The 21,675-nt window shown below is 36.0% G+C and overlaps 1 protein-coding gene across 3 annotated transcripts in view; it reads right to left on the reverse strand.

Moving 5' to 3' along the window:
* KIF26B (kinesin family member 26B) overlaps positions 1-21,675 on the reverse strand; it is a 304,113-nt gene that overhangs the window by 119,051 nt on the left and 163,387 nt on the right. For all 3 annotated transcript variants that reach the window (XM_087936723.1, XM_026695440.2, XM_087936727.1), the window contains one exon: positions 2,471-2,654. In XM_087936723.1, the coding sequence (XP_087792849.1) occupies positions 2,471-2,654 (184 nt within the window). The remainder of the gene's footprint in view (positions 1-2,470; positions 2,655-21,675) is intronic.

The following is a 21,675-nucleotide window of genomic DNA, read 5'->3' on the forward strand; positions in this document are numbered from 1 at the left end:
CCAGTAGAACAGGTGGCCCTCAGAAGTTGTGAGAGCGTCATCATTTGAGACTTTCAAGAAGAGACTGGACTATCATTTGTCAGAAATGGTGTAGGGTCTCCTGCTTAAGCAGAGTATTGGACTAGATGACCTACAAGGTTCCTTCCAACACTGATTATCTGTATCATTCCACATTCAAATGTAGAATTTCAGACATTTTTAACAAATATACACTAATAAAGTATGTCAGTATTTGAGTTCTTGATCTTAAGATCTTGTCCATCTAACCCTTTACTCTTCTGATCATCCAGGATCCAGTTGGAGCTAGTCTGAAGAACAGTTAGATTCACATTTGTTTAAAGGTGAGTATATCTCTTTGCATGACTTGGAGTTTTGATAAAGCAGATTACTAGACCATACCAAAAAGCTCAAGTCACTTCAGAAAACACTTCAGATCTTGCCTCCACACCCTTTGATCTTGAATTAAATTATGCATAATTGTAACCTGCTTTGGTAAAAGGCAGAAGAAAGACTCTTATAGGCCAAAGTGGGACTGTCTGTAAGTAACATAGGCTCTGAAATGCCAGGTCTGTAATCAAGATCAATAAAGCATGGCTAAGATTGGACACAGGGCAAATGTGGAAACTGCTTATTATTTTATTTTCTCATATTCTTATAATTGTTTTGTGGAAATGTGAGTGAATAACTATAGTGAAATAAAGACAATATCTACTTAATATAACGTCTAGTAAATTGTTTTACCAGAACTGTTTGCTACATAAAAATAAACCAAGCGTGGCTTAGCTAATGCATTAATTATTATATTATTGTATTGATTATTATATTATTGTATTGATTATTATTATATTAATCTCTGAAATAATGCCTTTGTTTATCAATACTAGTTCAAAATCCTTTCCACATTTGAGAAGCAATTGTTGGAATTCCTCAAACATATTTAGTCATAAGACCTCTAATATGTCCTATGAAATCATTTCCATGAATTAGATATATATATATCCAAAGAGATATCAGGCTATATGAATCTTCTAACTCTCTTGCTCCATGTAATTCTCCACAATGTTGCACCTCTTTGATTGGGAATTAATCTAGAAGAATAAGAAGGGTCAGAAATTACATGACATATAATTTTCTTCTTTCACTGCACTACCCTTAAGAATTTTAATTCCAGTTCATTTGAGATGGGCATTAATGCCATTAAAAAGCAATGTAACTATGGTTTTAGAGCCATGTATATGAAATTAAAGAAGAATAAGAATGAAATACATTTGCTAAGGTGGATTGACATTCTGCTATTTTTACTGTTTGCCAAGAATGTACAAGAAGCTATTCATTTCTAGTTCCGGTTGGTTTTGGTACTTGATCTGTATATATAGAGAGAGGGATGCAAAACAGAAAAAGATAATAAATAATTACCTTTCTCAAATGTTAATGTTATACCATTGATAATTGCTGAAAACCTGCACCTATTTTCCTAGGAATAAGCCCAATCAAATCAGAGCAAACATGCATAGAAATACACTGTAAACAATCTCCTTTTTTATTGCAAATATGTATCAAATTAATAGGGATTTAACCCATACTGTTACAGGAGAATATTTACCTACTGATTAGTCTGGAATAGTCTTTTTAATATACATGTTAATCTCTTATCTAATACTTAATATATTATTGCGCAATATATGATTTAGTGAGCCCACTTTTAAGATCATTTTTTGAAGTTAGGCTTATTTATACTAATTAAAAATGCCTTCGAAGAAATAGGCATTAAAGAGTCAGCATTGTCAACATTTAAAGTCAAGCAATGACACATATTTAATTTCGCAGCAACTAAGATCATTGGCCATGCAGGTACAAAGATAGCCAGGGAAATGATTGAAGCCTGGGAAACAGGCCCCTTGTCAGTTAACAGGAGTGCTGAATTACCACCAGTTTAACAAATACTACTTAGAAGCCAAGGGATGCTTCTGCACCACAAGGAAACAACAGCCAACCACCAGTCATCAACACACCAATCACCCAATAGGAAGGCACCACCTAAACACGACTCACAGAATAGCCCAAAGCACGTATTTCAGTAGAAAGAAATTCCCTGAAGATGGGCTCCAACATGAGTCCGAAAGCTTGGAAGAGTAAAATCTTTGATCCTGGTGACCGATCAAAATTCGATCTTGCATCATTATCCTGGGACACATAGATTTGCCTTCACTGTCAACGCTGTCTGAGCAAGAATAAATGCACAGTTGTAGGGGGAAATCTTATGTGCAGGGCATAACTATTCCTTGTTTTGAAGCTACTTTGGGGATTAAAGAAGCAAGCTATTGCATCTTGTCTCTTTGTTAATACAAACCAGTAATGGTAAAAATTTCAGTCAGTGCCAACTGACACAGCTTTAAGAGATGTTTTTTTGAGCTCATAACTTTTGATTTGCTGTAACAGATTAGTAAAACTATAAGAGTTTAATCTGTACCTTGCCCAGTCCTGGAGTATCTTTCACCTTGCTGACTGCCCTTAATAAACAAGGTGGAGCAGGTGGAGGTGAGGTCTGCAGGATCATGCTGAATTTGGTGGTAAATAGATGAGATTCAGAAGCGGAGGACGCAGAGGGTCTGTGCTTCTTCTTTTTGGAGGACAGATTCAACTTCTGAGCAGCTCTGAAGAGGAAAAAGAAAGGCAAATGAAAATACTATCAAATAATTAATCTCCACCTTGTTGCCAAGTGATGTCAGCAACAAAACTGCCAGTAAAAGTGACGTTTTTGTGTTTATTGCATGAATCATTCTTAATAAAAACAGGCAAGAATTTTAAAAATGGTTAAATTTCTCCATGACACTTTTTATCATATAGTTCTTCAGGTATGAAAATAGGCCCCATTGTAGCCAATCAAAAAATTAACACAGCATGTAAATATAAATTGATTTAGAGAATCCTGTTTCATAATGGATATTTGTTTCACAAAATATTTTTGTCTTGGGTGTCATGTGAAATATTTGGATATAATGGACAATTATGATTATGTTAATTTCTATTAAGTGGCCCAAGGGAAATCAACAAACATATAAAGAACTTATATCAAGAGATTTTGAACTTAAACCAACATACAGTCTGTTTCCTGTCATGCAGGAGGAGAGACAAAAAGAGTGGTGTAGAGATATATGTGTGCAGCTGAGAATCAAACATACAAGCAACAACCCAGAAAGTTAAATAAACTGCACTTTAATTTAAGTACTGAGAACTAGAATTTCCTATGCTTTCAATACATTAAACAGACATTTCCTGTATTCAAATTTAGGATGTTGCTACAATCCAATTTCCAAATATACTGTATGGCTACAATTTTTAATTTGCTGTGTCTAGCATTAGGCTTTAATAATGAACAATGTTTTTTTTTCCTGCAATGTTGTCATTGTAGTCATACTTTATATGTACACAAAGATACATACATGATTGGACAGATTGGAACTCTCTTTTTTTAAGAGTCCAGTGTATTTTTATTTTTTATATATATTTTAAAATTCCACAAATTTGACCTGCCCTTATACAATTAATGTCCATTACTATATGAATGTTTCCAAACATCTTCTCTTTAGCAGCTGAAAAAAAATGTTTTGTGATGATCTCTCTAGTTACCATTAACTCTTCCTCCTCTACATTCTCCAGTCTAGTTGGAAGATCACATTTAATCTTAGACCTTGATTGGTTCAAACTTAATATGCATTTAATGGAGCTCCTTGTAATTTGATAGACTCATTTAATACATGTTGAACTAACTCCATGGGGATGCCAATGAGACCAAGAAAGAACAACTTGCCAAGGGTGAAGAATCAAAGACTTGCAAAGATGACAGTGAAGATGCTACTTAGTGATTAAAAAAGGACAATGAGTTCAATGGATCTTGCCTCACTTCAGCAAAGAAACTGTGATCTCAGAGAATTAGAATAAGACACTGAAAGCATGGTGGTCAAAGGTGTACAGCAAAAGGATAGACAATCTGCTCACAGGTGTCTTGCTCTGAAAAACCACTTGCCACCGAAAAAGAATTTGGGCAGAATGGGTTTGTAAGACTGGGAACTGAATTTAGTGTGTATTTAGATGTTATTTCCTGTTGCTTTTGCTGTAGTAGACTCATCTGTTGGTACTTTCTCAAGTAACCATTCATGTCTTACTCTGAGGAATCTTATCATGGACAGATGCATTGGGTTGACCTTTCTTATGAGAGCCTCAAACGAGTATCTCACTTTGCTTCATCAGAAAGTCTTCCTCAGACAAGATAATACAATACAAGCTGGACACCAGAAATCATTAAGTGACATCTGGTACAATGGGGTGACTTTACAACCAGAGTATTTATGAAGTCTGGGTTTGAAAATGAATCAGCTAAGAAGTTGAATATTTCTTGGCAACTGCCCATGGTTTTTTAAAAATAGCTTTCCTTACCCTGGGGCTAGGGAATTTGGTGAAGGCCACAAGTGTATCTTTCTTGATGTCATTCCCTGGACTATAAATTATCTTTAATCCTTGTCTATTTTCCTCCATTGTTCATACAGTTTTACCCTCCAAATTGTTATTCAATTGTCCATTTTTCAATTCTGTGGTTTTCATTAATCTTTATCAAAAAATAAACATTCTGTATAAAAGATAAAGATATAGCTCTCCTGAGTATACTCTGAAAGCCTTTGCTGTATATTTTTAAGCTTTTGAATCAATTAATTTTTAAGAATGGCAACATCTTAATTTATGCCAATGTATACTTCCAAGGCAGATTCTTTATCATATCTACGGTTTATACCCTAATTATATCTTTTATTATACTTGATTAAATGCTTCTATTGTTCTTTCTCTAGTATTCCCCCCCAAATATTCTGACACTTTGTTGTTTTGCTACTTTAATTAGTATTTAATTTTTAAAACTTACATATTGAACCAAAAGATCCATTACTGACATTTTTTCTTAAAGAATAAGAAACACTGTTGGAAGATAAATGGCCTTTTCAAAACCTTGTAATGATTTGCCATTTTGACAGTACTAACCTTTGGAATTGCATTAAAACAGGACAACCTGATTTCATGTTGGCCAACAATTGAAAAATGAATGTAAAATATACATGTTACATTTTTCTCTCTTTTTCTATTAGAAGTGAAAAACTAAGGACTGTGGATAACAGTATGATAATTACAAGCTCCTCCCTTATCTGTGGAAAAAGGGCCAACAAAGTTTTCTTTCATAATGCATCAAAATAAGACAATTTAGAAAAAGTAATTGATGTTCACAAAATACTGCTTAATTTATATGTATAAATGTGATTGTTGCAATGGTGCTAATTCAAAGCGGACCTTTCAAACTGATCAGACATTCAAGAAATTTATTTCACAGTATTGTATTACCTCCTTGAAGAGTTTACACAATGACTTATGCACAGGAATTTATGAACTATCTGTACAGATTATTTTCCCAGTGAAATTAATACGTTTATCAATCCAGCCATTAATAGAAATGTAAATTTCCATTATAATATTTCCACAAGACACATTTTGGCCCTCCAAAATTGAAGGATTTCTACAACCAAAACAGTGATTGTTAAAACAACAATATTTCAAACTAGTAATTTGAAATAAAATGTTAACATTGACATAGGGGAGGTTGTCTGTCAGTTTGTGATAGGTATCATCAATATGCTGACTATACTCAAGTGAATATTATCATGCCAAATTGGAGAAGTAATAAAAGTTTTGATCTAGAGTCTGGAGGGCTTATATGGATGAAATTAATGAATTATATCTATGCAAGATGGCACTACTGTTTGTGAATAAATGACCTGCCTCAATTCTGGTTCCAATACTGACTTGCCACATAATCAGAAACCCTCTAAATTTAGAACATATTCACATTTTGGGATCCTGGTGGAATCTCAGCTTATGCTAGAGGAGCAAGGGGAAGCTGTGGCCAGGATGCTTTTTGTCCAGCTTCATCTGATAATACCAATAAGTGAGAATATTTGTAGCTCAGGATTGTAATAAGAGGTCCTTGGTGCTCTCTGAGCTTGGTTGCTTTCTTGCAGATGTTTCATTACCCAATGAAATCAAATATTTTCATTTGCAAGAAAACAACCAAGTTCAGAGGGTACCAAGGACACCCTCATTTCAGCTGATGGTCCTGACAACAGGTGACCCATGCTCCCTTCCCCTTGTAACTAGACTATTGCAACATATCCTTCCTAAAGCTGCCTTTAGATTTTGGCAGTGGTTTGATCTCCAAGCTTGTTTCATTTTAATTTCTGAATGTTTTGTTACCAGGCTAGATAACACCATCATCAGAATTTTCTTGTCCTACTCTCTTTAGCTTATAAATGCCTTGTGTCTTATGCCTTTAGATTAGCCAGAAGTCCAAACTCTGGCAACCCTGCAGCTAACTGGCGATGGATTTAGACAGGCATTTATCCAATGCTATGGACACTACATTAGTTATTATTTTCATTAAAGGTACAATTCAAAATGCTTATGATTACGTTCAAAGTCTACATGGTTTGGTTTCTGGATACTCACAGAATCATCTTTGGCAGCAAGATTTGTCCCAGACTATCCTTTATTTGAGGAGGACTACAGGCCGTGAGAAACCTTTTTAGTGGCTTCTCCAATTCCAGGGAACACTCTGATTCCTAGGATCTTGGCTTTTTAGGAAGGCACTTAAGGACTTATTATTCCGTAAGGGTGATTGGAATTTGATCACCTAGAAAAACTGCTAAAACATTTAGTTCTAGATATTCAGTTCTTCTATATTAGAAATCTATTTGCTCATCAACTACTTACTTCTCAAGAGTTCTTTAAAAACCAAAATGGAAATTTCCATATGTTTAAAGTAGAATTTTAGGGTTAAATTGTGTAGGAAAACTCTGCATATACACTGAGTATTGGTCTTACCAGGTTTAGCAGTAAATTCATTATAATGCAGAGCTAGGTGTGTTGTGTATTTATTATTACCAAAAGAGAACAATGCTATGATTCTTGATATAGAGGAACAATTAAAAAAATAATCAAAGTAACTATTTACTAAACTCTGAGATGACACCTCTGCCAAAGTACACCTTTGGGGTACATTTTGTTTTTGTGGGGGAGGCTGACTCAAATATACAATATAAGCAGGTTATGCAGTTATAGTTAAAGGAGCTCATTTCCCAGATTGCTAGTTAATTCAATGTAATACTATGCATGACTACACAGAGTTAAGTGCTGCTATGAATTCAGTAGAATTTACTTCCTATAAAATATATTTAGGCTGCAATCTTGGCCAAGCCAATCAAAGGAAAGAAAAATAAGTGTTTATGCATAGTGAAGATCCCACTGAGTGAGATTAATCACACCTGAATTCCTCAATTTAATTTCAGAATGTAACTTTCTTCAAATGACAAACTATTTGCAGCTCAGTGATCCAAGACACAACTGAATATAATTTTCGTTTCTGCTTGCATCTGTGGTTTTGTTTTTTTTTGTAAGTTTTATTTGAGTTTTAACAAAAAGAAAAGAAATACAAGTAAAACATCTTTTTTGAAAGCAGCATAATCCCGGGTTACATCTCTTTGTACAGACGCAAATTCAGGTTCATGCTCATTTTTATATTCTATTCCATATCTTATTACAATTTTACATTTTCTACATAGCTTCTCCCCTCTTTTAATTTTCTTCATTTAATTTTATTTATTTCATCTCAATTCAAATAATTATATTTATATTTTTTGCCTGTCATGTTTCAATTGTCTATTATCTTTTCTCATTAAACAAAATTTCTCCTGTAGTTACTGATTGGAGTATGACGCCTTTATATCTTTCCCCTAAAATTATAACACTCAATATAATACATAACTTCCATTCGGATTCTGCTTGGTACATTCTTACACACTGTATTCTTGAAAAAAGAAAAAATTATAAATGTATAATATAATTAAAACAACAATCCATTCCAATTCAATTCTATCATTAATATTAATATTCATTAAAATCTTAACATTTTGCACGTTACTTTTCAAATAAATATCATACTTCTATGGGAACAATTATGACCTTTCCAAAGTTAATCCCCCCCCTCTTCACTTATATTTTATAAAACATTGACTAATTAAAATGTTCCCGTTCCTTCCTAATTCAATTTTCTCATTTATTTTATTTCATTTATTTTATTCACAAACATTTCACTAAATTACACTATTTTATCCCTCTTTTTAATCATATGTTGTTTCCAATTTTCTAAAGTTATTTCTATTACAAATATAACAATACAATCTTACGTACCTTTACAGAATCCCTTTTTCAGTTAGATTTTCACCCATTATCTCTAAATAGGTCCTGTTTCTTTATGTCTTGCTCCGGACCTTTGTAACTTCTTTTCCTTTCCTTCTTTCCTCTCTTCTTCTCTCTCCCCTTTTTACCCCTTTGTCTCTCTACTTCAGCTCTCTATTTCCCTCTTCTGTATTCTCCTTTTTTGTTGCTTTCTAACATTATATTTATTTTTCAAATTATTTTTCTTTTCTTTGGTTGTTTTTTTAAGTCTTAAGTTCTCCATTCTCTTTCCCCCCTTTCCCTTTTCTTCCCCACATAGTTACTTGTTCATTAAAGATGGCTTTTTCTTTGTCCCAGTCTTCTTATTTTGCAGTCTTTTCTTGTTGTTTCTCATAGTTCCAGATCTCCATTTCTAAGAATTGAAAAACGAAGCCAAAAGAGCTCTTCCCTTCTTGTGCATCTTCTTTGTATTTTTTAAGTTCCATTTTCAATTCATCCAGAAGTGATGCCATTGTAAACTTTTTAAACAACCACCCAATTGGTTTTAGTCATTCAAATATAATAGACAAAAATCCAAAAGTCACCAAGCAATCCAAATACACACAAGCTGTTTCTTTTTACACTTTTTTTTCCACTTTCTCTTCCTGGGGTTACTATTTAGTTGCAAAGTTTCAGTTAAAATGTATCTTTTAGAAGTCTTATTGAAATTTTACTTTAAATTCTTTTGAAGTCCAGGCAGTCTCCTCCCTCTTCCAGATCCTGCCCTTATTCTTTTTCTCTTCCTTCCTGCTTATAGAAGAAAAAGTTTTTAATGTCCAGAAATCTTTATTGTTCCTTTGGCATTTAGTTATATTTTCAGCTTAATTGCCTATTGATGCCAAAGCGGATTTTTCCGATTTCTTATTTAGGTCTCTTCAATGTAAGGAAGGAGAGAGAAGGAAAAAAAAGGCAAACCTTTCCCTTTTCACTTTCTTTCGCTGCTTCCAACTCTTCTTTGGGAGCAATGTTATCTTTTGTAAAATTTAAATTCCAGGGTACCTTAGTTGTTGCTTTTTCGACTTAACCCGTTCAGCCAAAACTTTCACTTCTTATCTTCCTCCTGCACGTTCTTTTCCAGTTGAGTTATTCTTTGAGGTGGCCATTTCTGACCACCACTCCTACCGCCTTCGGGAAAGGGAGTTTGGCCAGCTGAGGAGGAGAGATGTGGCTCTCCTCGACCCTACTGGTGGTCTCCCCCCTCTTCACCACCTCTACGGGGTGGCTTAGCCCCGAAACCAGCCGGCTCAGGGCGCTCCAGTGGCGAGCCCAGGCAGAAACCGTGCACGATCGCAGATTCCTGTCTGTCGCCGAAGCCCTTCAAACCGGAAGACTGCTCGCATCTGTGTTTTTGTCTATATGTTTATATGCCTATACATATCTCTATGAACTTGCCTCTTCACAACCAAATAAATCCTTGGTGCTTGCTGTTCTACTTTTAATCATAAACTCAATTTCATTAAAATAACGAATAAAAGTATATCTATTCAAGATATACTTTTTGGAACTATTGCAATAAATTCCTTGGGTGATTTAAGCCATTCTTTTATAATACCTGTTAACTAAACTCAACTGGAATAGTCATAAAGCAAATCATTGTAATATCTTTATATACAATTATTACACATAGTCAGGACCAATTCATAATTTAATAAAAAACTGCAAATTTTGAAAACCCTTTGTTAAAAGGCTAATTAAATCAGTGGGGATTTTTCTATAATCAGAGACAGTGATTTATCTTGCAGTCCAATCACATAGTTTCAATGAAGCGTTCTCTTCAGCCCATAGTCGTTTAAAAAGGGGAGGGGCAGAGGTTTTTCTGTGACCAGAGGGGGCGTGGTTTTGCATACTGCCTACATCCCACAGATGGGGCTTTGCTTGCTCATGTGGACTGGTTTCTGGCATGTTGCGGATCACTGCCGGTCCACGGAATGGGGTTGGGGACCCCTGCTATATGACAGTAGGGTATAATGGTTAAGGTAATTCTCCTGAAATTGCTAGACTACTCCTTTCATTTTCACAATTGTGCTATTATAACCTGATTTTCAAAAGGCAAGAAAGCTTATTGTGATTTTATTGGTTTTATAGAGTTCACAGGATGTGCATTCTTCTAATACTTCCAGTGAGAAAATCTGATATACATATACTAGATACCTCTAGTCACTTAAATATTTCTTTGTCTCTGAGAAAATCAACATGGTGACAGAAAAACTATTGAGGCTTTGCAGCTACAAATCTTGTCATTTTGTGAGAGTTGAAACACTTTAGAAGCAGGCAGCTTTTTCATTAATTTGCATATATTATCATTCAAAACCACCACAGCAAGTGGCCCTCTGTATTTAATTAAAATTTAAAACTCAATCCAACATTTTATGAGCAGCTTAATATAATTATCGAAGTTATGGACCTACCACATTCTAGTTACTAATGTTCCTTAACTATAATGTGCAGCAATTACTGTAGTATTTACAAATTGCCCTGTTCTGATTTTAACACATTCTCTTGAAACCAAATATTCAAATGCATTTTATTTAGCCTTAGAACAACTAATGATAGAGGTTTGAAAATATGATTTAAAAAGTAAATATTTGGGACTCTGGTAGAATCTTGTGTTTTAAAAACTGTCTGTGTTCTCCTTGGGTAACTGAGAGCTTTTCTCTCCCGCCCTCAAAATCAACTGCAGCTCTTCTCAATTTGTAAAACTCCTGCTTTGCAGTTTGCAGACCTGGGATTCCATGGGGATGTTTCCCCATTCAAAGAATTTTGAGATAATTCAATTACTTGAAGGCAGAGCTCTCGTAAAGAGGTTCATAGGTGATTTTAGCCAGCAGATCAATTCCTAAAACTTCTGACAAGTTTCACAGTCCTATAAAAAACTGTCCAGCTTGATTTTCCCAATTTATACAACCCCTTTCCTCAACCAAACTTCTGGATTTAAATGAACTCTGAAAAAAAACTCTTTCTCTCTGAAAAATAAATGCATTGGCTTACTTATAAAAAGTGACCAGCTATAAAAATGTGTCATATCCCCATCACAGGTTTCACTGGAAATTTTTATATTATACTAACAAGATATCCTTGCCCTGAACTCTGGGATAATCTTTATATATCATCAATGCAGATGGCAATTTGCAAACGAAGAAAGGTTTTGCTGGTTCCTGCTTCAGTTTGATTAGAGAAAATGTGTGTGTGTGTGTGTGTGTGTGTGTGTGTGTGTGTGTGTATGAGCAGGAAGAGGGAACAAGACAATGCTTACATACTGTATTTCCTACATTAGGAAAATATTATTGTGGCTCTAAAGTTAAGAGGCTCCAATTCACTAATATCAATATTGTGTGTCAATCTTATAACTTATTTCCATAGTTCTTTACATACTTACAATGATTTTTACTCTCTTCATTTTCCATTTTCTGATCCAACCTCTTTCAAATAGTTTAACAACCTGTTGCTAATCACATAAGTACAGGTAATCCTTGATTTATGACAGTAATTGCACCCACAATTTGGTTGTAAGTCATGCTGGTCATTAAGTGGATCTCCATGTCACCCTATTTTACAACTTTTTTTTGCAACACTCGTTAAACAAACGCAATGATCACTAAGCAAACATGTTAGTTGTTAGGAAAACATTGGGCATTTTAGCTAGAAATTGGAAATAACCATGTTTTCAGCAAAAAAAATTGTTAATTGTGTTCATGCCACCCTGTGATTTATGGCAAATGGCCGTAAATGTAGGCTGGTTGCCAACCACTCAAAATGCAACTATGTCAATGCAGATTGGCGGGGGGGGGGGGGGCATTGGAACTTTGAAACTGGGTTTTCAGAAGTCCATTATAACTTTGAATGGTTGCTAAGCAGCAAATTGCAAATTAAGGACTAACTGTATTCGCTTGGAACTGATGTTACTTTTTTCCTGATTTGCAATTGTAGATGCCAACTGTACTTTTATGATTAGAGATTAAATAATGTAGGGATAGTTCACTGTTTCAGGCATGTGAGAGCATGTCTGGTATTCTTATCATACAAGTGTCATGGAGGAGTTGACAATTAAACAAATGGCTGCCACAGTAAATGCAGCCATTCACAAAACACACATTTACCAGCAGAAAATTTACAGACGCAGTGCCTTTTCTGGATTGTTTTAATCTTTTTCTGGGCAACTAGGCCAGCTTCCAAAGAATTCCTGAGCTGCAGCTATCCACTCATTTTATTCTCTAAAAATAAATATAACTACATAGGGCTCAGGGGATTTTTTTTTTCCAATGAAGATAAGGCTTGAGAATAATGCTTTGCTTTGCAATTTATCAATTTTCTTATTATTATTATTATTAATTATTGAATTAAGATAATATAAAAAATTAGTTGAGACAAAAACTCTGAAGTGTGTTAAGGGAAATGTCTGCAGCTTATTGCACAGACCTGACCTCTTGACATTTCCTTTCCAATTTCCCCTCCACAGCACCCTTTATTTTCAATAAATTTTCCCATCAGAAGACAAATGGAATTCTGTTGAACATATTCATACAGTTCTACCCATGATTTGTTTCTATGAGGAGAAAGGGCAGAGAGCAAGATCATAGAGCACAATGGCACTTAGTGTAGCAGGTTCCCCCACAGAACACAGCTCCCACTGCCTTAACAAAGTTCAAAACATTCTTAAAGATCCATCCCATCCTGGGCACCCTTTTTTTGAACTATTACCATCTGGTAGATGGTACAGGAAAATAAAAACAAGGACAAATAGGCTGAAAAACAGCTTCTATCCCAGAGCAGTAACTTTGTTGAATTCTATTGTATAGTGCAATATCTGGGGTTTTCAATTAAATTGCATAGAATGCAAAGGATGTGTGTTTGTGTTTTATTTTTATAGTTATAATGGGATTCTACCAGTTCACACCTATTTGCTAGAACCAGCTGTTAACATTCTAAGCAGTTTGGAGAACCGGTTGTTAGAAGAAATTACTGGCCTAATCCTGTAAGGAAGGCAGGAAGGAAGCATTCTGGTGTTGCTTACAGAAACTGCCTCTCCATTAACCCTTATTACATTCTTGGCAGGACTAGACTTCCTGTCTCAGGAAACTCTCTGGAGTTTTTTCCCCCTTCTTTGCTGGTACTTTGCTTGTGTGGAGTGACCATTCAAAGTTACAATGGCACTGAAAAAAGTGACTTATGACCCTTTTTCACACTTACGACTGTTGCAGCATCCCCACAGTCACGAGAGGCCATGCGAGGAGATGCGTGCCTCGATGTGAGTGATGTTGAGTTGGCCATGCCCAGCCAGTAACATGACCACCAAGCCATGTCTACCCAGTCACATGATCACCAAGCCACACTCACCAACTAAGCCACGCCCACAGAACCAGTTGTTAAAAAATTTGAATCTCACCCCTGGTTATAATGTACACTAAGTAATGTACATTAAAACAAGCAGTTATAATGTACACTGAAGATGGCATTTAATTTCATTGAACAAGGTGCAATAACAATAAACTAAACTAAACACATGCACGTGTTCCTGCAAGTTTTTGCTTAGTGCTCTTCTGACAGGAACACAGCACAGCAGCTTTGCAAAAGACTGGATAGTTTTGGCAATATAGGCAGTTCTTGCTAAACGTGCACACATTCAGTGACCATTCCAAGTTACAAAGTGCCGAACAAGGGGTACTTACAACAGCTCCTCACAGCTGCAGCAACTATGGCATCCCTTTGGTCACATGATTGTGATTCAAGTACACAGGGGCTGGCTTGCAGTTATCACACTGCAGCATCCTGTAATCATGTCATCACCATTTGCTAAATTCACCGTCCGCTTCCAACAAGCAAAGTCAATGGGAAAGCCAGCAGGAGGTTGCAAATAGCAACCCCATGATCACATACTTCAACTGCACAATCATGCCTAATGATAGCAACTAGAACTGCTAGAACTGCGGTCATAAGTCGGTGGGGTCATGTGATGTGCCTTACAATACATCATTTAGAGACAGAATTCCTGTTCCCAATTATTATTAATGGTAAATGAAGGGTTCCTGTATCTACTTTGGGCAATTTCTCAGGAAATTGGTACCCTATTTTAGATCAAGGTCAAACATTTGCCATCTTCCTTGGGCACTCTTTTGAGAGAAATTTAAGCTTAAAATCTAACAAGATACTTTCCTTGATTTCTTTTACAAGGTAATGTCACCTGTCTAACCTGCAGCCCATTTCTACGTTTCTCTCTAGATAGCATCTAAGAGACTTATATATTGTTACAATACAAACTAATTTCTGCTGTATATTCTGTAATGTTCTGTTTTGTATGGTATAGAACCAACATTGTTCATTAAAAAAAGAAAGAAAGAAGGCAAGTGACCAATAACCTGATTTGCTCAGCAAAATTAAATCATTCTTTCTGTTTATCTTTTTTTTTTACAAAAAAAAAGAAAACTCAGATTCTAACTGCAAGGTATTTATCTGACCCAGAATTATCCTTCAGGCTGGTTTTATCAGTTTAGAGCTTCTGGGACCTGAAAGAAAGATATGTAAAACTCCTGAGAGGCAACCAGATTTTTCCTCCTCTTCTTTTCCTATCCTCTCACCTTGACACCATTTCAACATTCAGCACATTTGCTGATTTCAATCAGTGCTTTTTCAAAGAATCTCTGAAAATAGCTGTGTACTTAACTTTTGTTCATGAAGAAAAATGGCTCTGAAAACTACTTCAAAAACAGGGCCTTATAGCAGACTAATCATTTTACCTATAATAACAAATGTAATAGCTTTGTGAAGGTTTGAATTTTAAAAAAATTACTAGCTATTCATAAATGGCAAAGGACAGATCTGAAGAGATAGCTACTTGCTATTCAATTTACTTTAATGTGGTCAGTCTGCCTTATTTCATATTGTCATTGTAATGCAAAAGAACTAAGCGATCTGATTGATGTGCTAAATTTAATATGAAATAAGAATAAAAACGGTAAGATTTGTGGAACTTAAGAAACATAACAATGCCTCAAATAAGCAATGTTTTCACCTTCTGTCTAGACCAGGGATGTCAAACGCAGTTACACTGAGGGCTAGGGTAGTGTTTGACCTTGGGGGTTGGGGTTGGGGGTGGCCATGGCCAACTTAACATCACTTGTGTTGGGGGGGGCTGTGGTGGCCTGAGCCCTCTGCTGGAGAAAATGGAGCTTGAGAGGGCTGTGTGTGGCCCTCCCAAGCTCCGTTTTTGCTGGCAGAGGCATTGTGGGCCAGTCCTTCGCTGTTCCCAGGGGAGCCCCGCAGGACAGATCTAAGCACCCCACAGGTCGGATCCAGCCCATGGCCTTGGGTTTGCCACCCCCAGTCTAGAGCAAGGTTTCTCGGTCTCAGCAACTTTAATATGTGTGAATTTGAGCTCCCAGAATTCCCCAGCCAGCATATGGAAGTCCACACATCTTAAAATTGCTGAGATGGAGAAATGCTGATCTAGACAGATTAGCTGAGTTCAGCTATTACCTATCCATCAGATACCCTGCTAAAAGAGGAAATGTTTGGTTGAACAGGGCTGCCACTTAACATCATGCAAATAAGCATCCATTTGCATGACAAAATTTCTTCATTGTCTGTTTTCCTATAGGTCTTTCTTGGTCCACCAACATGTATTTTGTCAGGCACCTCAATCTTCTGTAATATGCCTGAGACACAGGCATTAACCCTGGTAGTTCAAATCTTTTTACGTTCACTTTTAACAACTTTCCAAGCTTTAGGAAAGCAATTGATTTGTGTCAGGTAGATCTGCCATATGACCTAGACAGGTAAATGAGGTTCAGATTTGCCTATGTTCATCCAGCATGCTTTTGTCTGATTTCCAGTATAGTGCATTGCATGAGAAATAGTGAGGAAAGCACAAAAGAAAGAGCAGTTGTGATTAGGTGGTAAGTAAATGATTGATACGCTCTCATATTTTCAGAAAAGAAGAAGAGATGAGATGGTATGAGTGAATAAATGAGAGACTTCAAAGGGCATTGGCAATGGCAGTTTGGATAAATGCACAAAAGAGGTGGTATATGGTCAGGGAAGACCGAAGGAGTGATATTAGTAGGCAAGAAAAAAATGTCTGAAAATCTGTTTCCTAAAAACAAGACAAGGAGAGGGAGCAATATTTGTAAGCACGTGGTTAAAGATGTTTAGAAACCAAGGAACTCATCCAGGGTTCAAAGAAGAGGAACACACAATAGGTGACAGAAGGCACTGGAGTAATATATTTTATATATTGCTAATGTAAACATGATAATAAATATTTTTATATTTACCAGGGATTGAAATGTTTACAAGTCTGAACTGTATTTCTTGTATGATCTGATTCTACAACACATTTCTTGTTTCTTTTCTTTTTTCCTTAATGAGGGCTTAATGCTGTAAGGGGTACAGACCCCAAATGAGACAAAATTATGTTAAGGGTTTTGTATAATATAATCCCACTGTGAAGGCTGTGCTCTTGTCCCAAAGTAATGTGTGCTATAAAGAGGTTCTTGATAATAATATAAAATAGACTTAAGAGTCTGGTAATAAAAGGTACAATGGACACAGCATGCCAAGTGTCAAACAAGTCCCAAACTCGAAAATTTAAGGAAAAGCAAAACGAAAAGATAGGACACTTAGCACGTATTCCTCCAAGCCACACATAATATAAACGGAAAACACAAGCAAATTGTTCTCCTTTTCATAGTGTAACTGACCAGTAGTCTGATTCAGTATAAAGCAGATTCCTAAGAAGTAATTGTTTAGTTTTACTTCTTTAAGTGAATTACTGAGATACAGTAGGCTAATAGAAATTTCAGAAAGATATTTCTACTTCTATTTCTCTCTCTCTCTCTCTCCATCCCTCTCTCTCTCATACTTGGATACACTTACATATTCAAACAACCATACTCCTTTACATGCATTCATGCATCCATGTTTCTTCTTTCTCTCCCCCCCAGGACACAGGGAGACAACAGCTGAAATAATGCAGTCCAGCTGGATCTCAAGCCATGGGCCAACTTAGTCCAGCTTTTTGTAATTTCTTGTCCAATGGAATTGGGAGTTGGAAATAAGGTTTATAAAAAGAGTCTGGACAATTTTTCTGCCTTATCATCTGTATGTCAAAAAAGATACTTTTCTTTTCTTTCTTTTTTTTTTGAAAACTAAACACAATGGAAACAAACCAAATATGGCACCCCATGAAAGAGTCAACTGGGTAGCAGTTCAGAATGCTGCTGACCACACCATTTGAAGCTTCCCTCTCTTCCCTACAAGGGAGCTTTACATGATGCCATACTGCATATGGACTTAAGAGCTGTGCATAATGATAAACCAGTAACAGAAAACAAACACAGAAAGAATAATTACACAATAACACAAGGGGAAAGCTGAAGCACTCTTGCACATGCATGTTACTTTGTAACACAAGGGAAGAGCAGATGTGGTAAAAGATGATGGGGGGAAAAAAAACCAGGAATCTCCTATCTTAGTTCAATGACTTCCTCCACTGGCTTTGAAATGCCTATAAGTCAGGCCTTTTTTCAAATGTTGCTGGCATGAGTCTTTCTCCTTTCTTGACCATCGCAATCACCATAGACCAATTTCAGGATTGGCCTTTTTTCCTTACACTGCTTATGAAAGTATGTTGGTGAAATGAGTCTAAAACTGATCAGCCTAGTGTAAACTTTATTTTATTTGTGCACATAGACAAAAATATGTGCTTCCACTCCTTTCTTGAAAATACAGAAGTATGTCCAGCAACGCCACGTGATAAACCTACACAGAAGTGGAAGGGAAAGGGAAAGCTGACAGCTATAGCACAGTCATCACTGCTGGGGGGGGCACATGGCAGGCTGCCATTACTTATTATCTATAAATATTATAGATAATGAATTACTAATCCAGCTTGAAATTGGGAGGGAGGGAGGGAGGAGAGAGGGGTTGGGGAAAAGAATGCCAAAGGAGCGGTGTTGCTCCAATAGGTTCCTGTGCTAAATACAACACTCCCCCACTGGTTCCTGCCAAACTCCTTCCCCCGTCTGCCTTCAATTCTTTTTTGTCTTTTTAATTTTGAAAACTGGAAGCAGACACATGGCTAAACAAGTCCCAGCCTCAAGCATCGTCTTTATTTAAAATAATGTTCCACAAGGCTCCATAGACATTTGAATACATAATGCTAGGTAGCTCTACAGCCTTGTACTTCTTTTGACAGTGTGCCCAGCTGCCTAGATTAAAAAAAAAAAGATAAACTGGAGCAGTAAGGCGTATTCACAGGGTTAGGAGCATCCTTTAACCAGCTTACTTTTTACACATAGAGAGTTTTCAATGAATGGCCAAGCTCTCACAACAGTTCCTTTATTAATAACGGCACCTCTGTGGCAATCATTTTGTGACAAAACTTACATTCAGAATAATAACATCATCTCCCTTCCTGATAAGCCATACCTCTGATTTATTACTTGACGATGATCGGCAGCGCTACCCAGTTAACGATAGCATGTTCAAATAATGGCAACACTCCAATAATTAACCACACTTCCATATCTCTCATCTACAAATATCCAGCAATCGGCAATGTAGTAATTCTGCTTAAATCGTCACAATCAAATTGTTCTGCTTCTTACTGAAGTTATCTGTAGACTGTGGCAGAAAACAATTATAGTGACCTGAGGCTTCTCTTAAGCCTAGTATCTCACAGCTTTCTGCAAACACTTATAAAGAAAGAGACACAGAAGTTGTAATATACTTGACAGATACAACAAAAAGAGGTATGGCGAATAATAAGCTTTTGCCAAACTCTCCATACTTCGCAAAACGGCTGGCATGGGGTTATGTCTAATTACAAAACACAACTCATAAAGTATTATGCTCACAACCCAAACAGAAAAATCCTGATTTAATATACAGCAGTAGCTCTGAAAAGGCAATGAAGTTGTAAGTGATCATCACCTTGCTACTAAACAGAGGCAGAGTAAACCTGATTTGAAACACAACTGGCTGAAACACAATGGTAAAATGTATGAAGCCCACTGAAAACAATTTATTTATTTTATTTATTTTATTTGTCAATCGCTTACAAGGTAATAGGTATAAGTATATACATAGTTATGAATACGTGAAATGGGTACATATAAGAAAAATAAAAGAAACAATAGGACAGGGACGGTAGGCACATTGGTGCGCTTATGCACGCCCCCTACAGACCTCTTAAGAAAGGGGTGAGGTCAATAGTAGACAGTCTAAGGTTAAAGTTTTTGGGGTTTGGGAAAGAAACCAGAGTCAGGTAGAGTATTCCAGACATTGACCACTTTGTTGCTGAAGTTGTATTTCCTACAATCAAGTTTTGTGCGGTTAACGTTGAGTTTGTATCTATTGTGTGCTCTTGTGTTATTATGGTTGAAGCTGAAGTATTCATTGACAGTAGGTCATTACAATGTATGATTTTATATACCATACTTAGATCAGACCGAAGACAGCATAATTCAAGATTTTCTAGGTCTAGAATTTCAAGTCTGGTGGCATAAGGTATTCTACAACGAGGAGTGGAGAACTCTTCTTGTGAAATATTTCTGGACTTTCTCAATTGTGCTAATATCAGATACGTAATGTGGGTTCCAGACTGATGAGCCGTATTCAAGTATTGGTCTAGCAAATGTTTTGTATGCTCTAGTTAGTAGTGCAATATTATCAGAGAAAAAGCTACGTAGGATTAGGTTAACAACTCTTAATGCCTTTTTGGCTATGTAGTTACAGTGGGCTCTAGCACTTAGATCATTAGAGATGAGCATTCCAAGGTCCTTTACAGAGCTTGGATCATCAACAAGTTCTTGACTATTCAGCTTGTATTTTATTTTCTGATTTTTTTTGCCAATATGTAAGACAGAGCATTCATTTGTTGAGATTTGAAGTTGCCATTTGTTTGACCTTTCTGATACATAGTCAAGATCTTTTTGAAGGGTACCAGTATTGTCTGTGGTATTGAACAGCTTTACATCATCATTGTGTGACTGAAGATCAGCACTGTTCTGAAGAGTTCAGGTGATTCAATTTGCATTGTCTGAAGTAAGAGAGAAATCGGAAGAGAGGAATGGAAAAATAGAAGTCTGAAACACAGGATAGATTCTGCAGTAGTAATTAAAGCATTCACCTGTAATTGACTGACCTTCTGTTAGATCTAAATAAATCTAGCCAATTAAATATTGGAAATGTGCACATTCTTTCCAAGGCAATTGTTTACATTTAGCAGGGATAAAATAGAACACAGGAAAACTTTATAGCTTTTGATGCGGCTGAATACTCATATGCACCTGTTACTCAGGAAATATAGATATTATGATACAATATAAAAGTAGTTTTAGACTGTGGTCATCTGAAACAGTTTTCAAAAATGAGATAGAAAGTGATAGCCGTAATATCTGATTTAGAAGAGTAAGCTGAAAGGGAAAAGCAAAAGTTATGATATCAACACAATACATTTATTTTACAAATACAATGCATATATTTTACATATTTTAAAGTATTATTATTACAGTACTACTAAAAGACTTGCCTTCGTCTTGTCCTTTCTTAATTTCTTTCTGGTTCAGTTCAATATTTTATTCATATTTATTTCTTATAGTTGTATTACTTTGTCCATAACAAGTAATCAAGAAATTAGCATATCCAGATATGAACATAACATGTATGTTATAACAACTTCATATAAAAATTGAACACATATATTTTAATCTATATTTTAAATACTGATTAAAGATCCACACATAACTAATATCATTTTTGCACCAGGAAAAATCCCACTGTAACTGAGAAATATGTTAATGTACCCATTTTAAAAGGAATGCCAAAATATTTATTTATAGCATGACTAACTGGCCCTGAAAAGCTTCCTTCCTTCATGGCTCAATATTGAGTACAAAAATATTTTTCTCCTAGAGGACTTTTGCCTCTAAAATAATAGTTAAGTTGCAAGGGTCAAGGCAGTGAAGCATTGCCTAAGGAAAATCCTAGTGCTTCATCAGGTCCAAATTTAATCAACTCGAGAGAGTTTTTTTGTACAGTAAGAGACCCTCAAGGGATAAATGGCACAGCAAATAAGGCAGTAGTGGCTGATCAAAAAGAAAGCAAACAAGCCGACATGTTAACATCTTATGATCTTATAAATATTTTAAAAAAATCAATTCAGAACATTTGTTGAAACTATTAAAATGGTTCAGAATGTTTTAAATCGCCAAACTTATCGAGCTGATTACCTTGAATGTTATTGCCGCAACTCAGACAAAACAACCCAAGAACACTCAAGTGAGCAGAGTGGGAAGTGCACCACCGAAGATGGTTGCCGCTCATCTCATCCATTATTAGCCTGCGTAAACACACCCTGCCATGCATATA

Source organism: Pseudonaja textilis, chromosome 1 (assembly GCF_049901715.1).
Source record: "Pseudonaja textilis isolate UNSWEBS1 chromosome 1, rPseTex1.2, whole genome shotgun sequence".
Lineage (NCBI taxonomy): Eukaryota > Metazoa > Chordata > Lepidosauria > Squamata > Elapidae > Pseudonaja > Pseudonaja textilis.